At 54.7% G+C, this 6,857-nt stretch overlaps 1 protein-coding gene across 1 annotated transcript; it reads right to left on the bottom strand.

Annotated features, from left to right (window-relative positions):
- Positions 1–982: 982 nt before the first annotated feature.
- ORAI3 (ORAI calcium release-activated calcium modulator 3) lies at positions 983–6,170 on the bottom strand. The gene is made up of 2 exons (XM_060123402.1): positions 5,391–6,170; positions 983–2,454 (listed from the first exon to the last, which is right to left on the bottom strand). The coding sequence occupies exons 1-2, from the start codon at positions 5,649–5,651 to the stop codon at positions 1,795–1,797; spliced, it is 921 nt and encodes a 306-aa protein (XP_059979385.1). The 5' UTR covers positions 5,652–6,170; the 3' UTR covers positions 983–1,794.
- Positions 6,171–6,857: the final 687 nt, after the last annotated feature.

Below are 6,857 nucleotides of genomic sequence, written 5' to 3'. Positions count from 1 at the left end.
TCGCCCTGATTCTGGGCACCGTTTTTCTTAGGCTTGTTTGCAGGCATCTAGGTCTCAGGGTAATGGCACTCCCAGGCACTGCCTGTGCTGAGGATGCCCTAGGTTCCAGACTTCTCTCAGTACTGTCAGCCCCCTCGATGTATATGACCTTGGGCGAGTCATTAACCACCTCTTAAAGCGTCAGATTCTTTCTCTGAAAATGGATGTTAAATACTGTCATGCGGAACTACTGTAGGCATTAAAACAATGTAGGAAAGGCCCTTGAGACCTCGTTCATGCAAATTCACAATTTTAAGGAACAGAGAAAGATTTGTCCAAAGTCTCACATCAAAAGAATCAATCCTTCTGGGAGAGGATTAGGACCCTTTACAAATTTGAGGAAAATGAGGCTGAAAAAATAAATTTATAATGGAAACATGGGTGATGAGATCAGATTCCTTTCTCTTGTCCCAGTTGAAAGATGTTGGTTCCTTTTCTCAAATAAAACCATTCCCCATGTGATGGTAAAAGTAGTCTAAGTTTTCACTGACTAGCTGGGTGGCTTTGGGCAAGATCCTCAGCCTTCTTAGGCTGAAGTTCCCTTATCTCTGAAAACGCTAATGATAAAGTCTTGCCTCTTGAGGTGATTTTTAAATAAGTTAAGTAGGCTAAATAAGATTACCTATGAGAAGCCCCTAGTATGTAGTAGTCACTCAAGAAAGAAACTTACACTAAAAGAAACTTATACTAAATCCTCAATGGATGAGGTAGAGACCCTGGGCTCAGTAACAAGAGTGCAAAAGCCTTTAGCCTTAGAATAACTCAGTCTCCACATTCAGAAGCTACTGGCCCCTGTCAGCACCACAAGGGGGTCATACCTGGAACCTCCTCTCCTCCACCCCTGCCCTGCCCCCAGGGACACTTGCCTCCACTTGATTCTTAAGAACAAGTCAGCTGTTCCCGACAAGGCCTCCCCTTCACCCCATTCACAGCCACAGGGACATGTGTGAAACAGTTTATTATACAAAACTAGGTGCATCAAAAATTCAGTGTCAGAATAGCTCTGTATTCCAAGGGCTATGGACTGGACCTCCTCCCTTAAAACCTCACCCCAACCCTTGCTAGGGATCAGGCTGGGCACACTGACCCCAGCTCTGAACCAGGAGTAGGAACCAGATACAGAAGCATAAGTGTGGGTCTAGGGCAGTGGGGCAGGCATTTGAACTTCCTCCAAATAGGGTGGCTCCTCCTTGGAAAGGCTGGACATATGCCTAGGGTAGAAACACCCAAATCCCTCTACCCAAACACCAAAGCAAGAGGGTGGAACCCATCAAAATCTGAGGATGAGGAAGAAAAAAAAAGCCAACCATAAAATAGATTCTACAAAAGTATAGCAAGGATTGGCTGCCTTCTGGGGCAGCTGGGTGGGTGTGTAAGCTTCTGGCCTCCACATTCTATAAGGGGGCAAGTGGCTAAGAGTCAGCACCAAAGGTCTGACAGGGTCTCCCTGCCTCCCCTCTACCTACTGCATGAGCCTTGGACTGAGGACCTTCCGCTTCCTCCCTTGCTCCTCCCAGCCCAGGTGTAGAGTAGACTTTCCAAAACCCATAGGACAGACTGACAGGGAGAATCCCTGGGAATGTGGGAGCTGCCCAAGGCCCAGCCCAAAGGACCCTGAGGGCAGGAATCTGTTCTCTACCTGAGAGTGGCCACAGGAAGTGGCTCCAGGCAGGGCGGGGAATGGGGTCCGTAGACCTGGGGCCTCTGGCTGACCCCTGAGGGAGGCGGTGCTCGCAGCTGTGGCTAACACCGGCCTCACACAGCCTGCAGCTCCCCCTGCAGGCGACTCAGCTCCTCTAGCTCTTGCTTGTGGCGGTCGGTCTTGTGAGCCACCAAGGAGCGGTAGAAATGCAGGGCAAAGGCCATGAACACAAGCCCAACAGGTACCATGATTGCCGTGGAGGCCATGGCTGCTTGCCAGCCTGGTCCATGGGCCCCACCACCGCCACATGCTTGCCGAGGTGGGCAGGCCTCAGGTGGCTCAGCCTGTGACGGGGCTACAGAAGCAGAGGATGGCTTGGAAGCTGGACTAAGGGAGGCGACCACTGGTGGCAGAGTCTCAGGCACCTGGGAGGCAGGTACCACAGAGCCTGGTGTGCCCAAGGGGGCCCCGATGGGCACAAACTTGACCCAGCCAACCAGGACAACTTCAGCGAGGAAGAGGAAGGTGCCCAAGGCAGTGGAGAAGCCCCAGGCCAGCTCCACGTAGCGGTGGAGTCGCTGGTGTGGAGACTGGTGGACAGAGTTGAGGTTGTGGATGTTGCTGACGGCTTCAATGTGAGGCAGCAGACAGGTGGAGACCATGAGTGCAAAGAGGTGCACAGCCACCAGCACGGTGGTGCAGGCACTGAAGGCCACCAGCAGGCCCGGCGGGTATTCGTGGTTGCTCTCCAGCTGTACCTCTACCATGGCCACCTGTGGGGACAAGAAGGGATGGGTTGAGTGCCCATAACCTCAACAGTAGAGGGGTTTTCTGCCTCTTGGTGTACATCACTGATGTATCCCTAAGACCTAGAACAGTGCTTGGCAGAGAGACGGCACCCAGTCTTTGTTGAGTGAATGAATGGGCAGCCTTGGCAAGGCTCTGTCCTGTTCCAGACCTCAGTTTCCCCTCCTGGCTATCTAGAGGGCTGGATGGCATGTTTCTGACAATCTTATCTTGTTATAACATAGGGGTTAAAAAGCACAGATTCTGGAGTGGGGCGGCCTGGGTTCATTTTCAGCTCCATAAGCTGTGCAACCTTGAGCAAGTGGTTTGGTTCTCTCTGTGCCTCAGTCTCCTCACCTGGAAAATAGGGATTGATAACAGCACCCACCTGTCTTATACGGTTGTTTTAAAAATTTAATGAGATAATATATATCAAGTGATAAGAATAGTGTGAGGTACACAGTATGCTCAGGTAAGTGTTTGCTGTTATTATTAGAGTTAACGCTGAAGTCCAAGGCCAGAGTTTGCAAATTGGCACACCATAAACCCAGGCCAGCTTGCAAACATGTTTTGCTTGGCTCAGACAGTGTGTTTTTTTAAAGAATTACGTTGCCAACTTCTAAAACTCAAGAGATGTCATGTAAATATTCCTATTTCCAGATCCTCTTGGAAACTTGGAAGGTCTGGTTACACCAGGCCCACATTCCTGCACGGCACTGATCAGCTAGGGCTGAGTCATGGCTGCTCCCTTTGGATGGGTGAGGAGTGTCTCTTGATAGCCACAGTCCCCACCCAGCCAACTTGGCATCCATATTGCCAAAGGCCTTTGCAAACATTTGAGTTGATGATTCTGTTCTAGGCTTGTATACATCTGGACTCTAGAGCTGGACTGCCTAAATTCAATCCTGCCACTTACTTGCTGTGGAACCCTGGGCAGGTGTCTTAACATCTCTGATCCTCAGTTTTCTCATCTGTAAATTGGTCACAGTAGTGGTACCTACTTCATAGGATAATAGAAGGATGATGCACATAAGAGCCTTAAGCATAGTGTCTGGTACTTAGTGATGGTTCAACACAATTTATATAATGTTATTCTAACCCAGGCCATCTGAATTCCAGAATCGGGATCTTTCCCCATGCCTGGTTCTTGCAAGATCCATTAGGTTGCTCTGGGGCTGGGGGAAGGAGGAAGGTGCAGAGCCAGGAGGGTGGTGGTAGGAAGGCAAGGCTGAATATTTTGGGAAATTGGGCCATGGCAGGTGTTAGCAGGTGTTTTCCACAGACAGAGATCTGGGCCAGGCCTGGTCCTGGTTTCTCCCACAGCCTGACTCAGCCTTGACCTCCCCTGGCAGGACTGGGGCCAGTCTGGCCCCCAGAACCTACTCATCTGGCCTCTTGATCCTGCAGAGAAGGTCCTGGCCCTTAAGCTGTCACCCCAGCAACGTGCAAGTCCAGCAGCTGGCCGGATTGTCCCCTTGGGAACAGGCTGGACCATGGGGGATATGGGGGTGGGGCAACTCCCTCAGCTAGGTCCACGCGGCTGCTCCCTTCCCTCTGCGGTCTGTACAGGTGAAGGGGAGCCAGCTCCCTGTCCTGAGATGACCCCACATCAGGAAGGGTGAGCTGACCTGCAGATCCGGACCCTCACGTAGAAAACCATAGACCTAGGATGACCCTTAGGGGTAGAAACTTTCCCTCTCATCATTCTAATACAGAGGTGGTGGCACAGAGAGGAGCAGAGACTAACGCAATCACCTAGAGCTATGACCCCTTTTTATCCTCATGTTGATATCCCCCTCATGTTCCTATGACGACCCCCCTCCAGCCCATTTTCTCCTTCTTCCTGTCATGATGGTGGGAAACCCTGGACTAACAGTCTAGCGACCCTGGGTCCTAGTTCATCCTATATCCTTCAGCTGCTGAGTGCTCTTGGCAGGCAAAGCCACTGCCCCATTCTGGGCCGTGGTTTCCGTTAACAGGTAGTCTGAGGCATTCTGATGTGTGTCTTGCTCTGACATGCTTGGATCTAGGGTTTGATGACAAGAATGAGCTCACCTTGGGGCAGCTACTTGGCAAACTACAGAGGGTGCACCCTCCATGATCTCACAATTTCCCACTGGCCTGCGAGGAGGCGGAGGCCTGTCCAGGGTTACATAGCTGGCCACAAGCAAGAAAGAACCAGGACTCGTGTCTGCTAACTGCTCCTCACCCTGGGACCTCCCTCAGTCCCACTTCCTGTGAGGCCTCTGCCCGGGACCGTCAGCGGATATCACCTGCACTTGGAGTTTATCATCTCCAGAATCATGCATCAGCTTCCTAAGCAGCTTTTTTCGCTAGGGGCTCCCTCACAGGCATCCTCTCTTCTCAGAGCTTTCCTGGGCTACACTAAGCACGCTCTGTGCCTGCTGGGGCCTGGCCGCCCTCCTTTTGGGTGTGACCACTCCATCCAGTTTGTTCTCTCAACCACCCCACCTCCCAGCCCCCACCCAGCTCTGATTTGCTGCTGAACCTCCGGTGGGGATCTAGTAACCACTAATGCTGGACCATGCTCCTTTTGGAGCACTTCGCTCTATCCTTGCATATGTATCCCCCTTGGTGATTGTCTACCCCCATGACATGACGTGTCCCCTGTGACACCTTTAGGACTTGCTTATCCTCCCCACGGCCCAGTTTATGCTAGGGACCTGTTTATACACATACATACATACATACGCACACACACACACACACACACACACACACCCATAAAAATGGACTTGCGGAGTCCCTTGGTACCTTGTTTGCTACCCCTCTTGTACCTCTTAAAAACCGGTCCTTCCCTTTCCTCTACCCTGTCTCCCTTGGGTACCCGTTCACTTCGCCCCCAACCCGGTGCCCCCCCTGCGCTTCACCCCCACCCTGTACGACCCTTCCCTTCCCTCACCATGGCGAAGCCCGAGAGCAGGGCAGACGTGCGGCTGGAAGCTTTCAGCTTGGCCCGACTGAGGTAGAGGCGGCGCCAGCTGAGTGCCCGCAGCGAGTGCTGACTGGCCCCCATCAGGTCCAAGTAGCCGCGGTGCACGAACTCCCGGTAGGTGGCCGAGCCCGCGGGGCTCTCGGCCTCCGGGTTCAGCGGGGCCTGTTCGCCCGGGTCCCCCTCGCCGCCCTTCATCCTGGGGCCGCAGCACCAGGCGGGCCAGTCCATCAAGGCGGGGCCGAGTCACCTTGGGGACCCCAGCAGGGCCGGCCCAGGCCGGGGGAAGGCCCCATCCCCCGGCGGGACGAGCGGGGATGCGGACTGTGAGCGCCCAGGAAGACGTGGCCCGGGCGGAGAAGGAAGAGCAGGCGTCTGCGTGGAGCCCTAGGGGCTGAAGCAGGACTGCCGAGGCCGAAACAGGAACTGGGGCGGAGGCGGAGTCGGGGCGGCCACATGATGGGGTGGAGCCGGGGGACCGTCCGCAGAGATCCCGAGACCCCAGTCCACTTAGAATATCCTCTAGGTGCCTGAGCCCCGCTGAGTTGAACGCCCAGCCCCAGCCAGTGACTGGGAGTTCCGGGCTCTGGACCACTGCAGGTACACCTGGACACCTCCAACGTCCAGACTCCAAAACCCTACCTAAACAGTGAACTCCGGGAAAGTGAGCTCATCTAACTGTAGGGACGGCAGGAGACCCTGAATCCTCAATTTCCGGAAGCCCAGTAGGACCTAGGTCCCCCAGATCCATCCAAACAGCCCCCTCCTCCCAGGGCCTCAAAGAACACTCGGGTCATCCCCGCCCTAGCCCCACATCCCCAACGCCGCAGACACACACACGAACTCGGCGGCCCCGGCTGGAAGATTTTGACTTTTATAGCAAACCATATTGTACAGACCCGGGGCCCAGGGGCCCAGCCCGGCTGGGTTCCCCACTTGCCCCCGGCCGGGCTGCCTCCTCCCCCTCCCCCAAGCGGCCCCATCCTCAAGCCTTTTGCGATTCCCAGGACCCCCTCCCCTCCGGCCTTTGGTCCGCCCAGTCCCTCCCCCCACCCGCGCACCTCCCTGTTACCTGAGGTATGTGGATAGATTCCCCCCTCCCCTACATGGTACAACCTGGCTCCCCAGGGAGGCCTAGGCTGAGGGGGGGGGACCTGGCCCCGACCCCTCCCCCTGGCTCCCCAAACCCCGCCCTCGCAGTGAAAGAAGGGGCAGGGGAGGGCCGAGAGTCTGTTACTAAGTTCCCACGGCAACTAAGAGGGGCCCTTTCCAGCCTTAGCACTGGCTTTGGGAGGTGTCCATTGGCTGCTAATTCCATGGCAACCAGGAGTGGCAGTTCCCTGGGCAAATGGGATACAAGTTTCCATGACGATGAAAGAGTGGGAAGAGCCAAGCTGGAGGAGTCCCATCTTCCCCATCACTGGGCTGGCACCCCAC

The sequence above is a fragment of the Lagenorhynchus albirostris genome, chromosome 15, assembly GCF_949774975.1.
Source record: "Lagenorhynchus albirostris chromosome 15, mLagAlb1.1, whole genome shotgun sequence".
In the NCBI taxonomy this organism is placed as follows: domain Eukaryota; kingdom Metazoa; phylum Chordata; class Mammalia; order Artiodactyla; family Delphinidae; genus Lagenorhynchus; species Lagenorhynchus albirostris.
This window is presented reverse-complemented; position numbering and strand designations above follow the sequence as displayed.

Coding starts and splice junctions, on each gene's coding strand:
- ORAI3 (XM_060123402.1), bottom strand. CDS start 5,651: ATGGACTGGCCCGCCTGGTGCTGCGGCCCCAGGATGAAGGGCGGCGAG. Junction 2,455..5,390: donor TGCTCTCGGGCTTCGCCATG/GTGAGGGAAGGG, acceptor TTGTCCCCACAG/GTGGCCATGGTAGAGGTACA.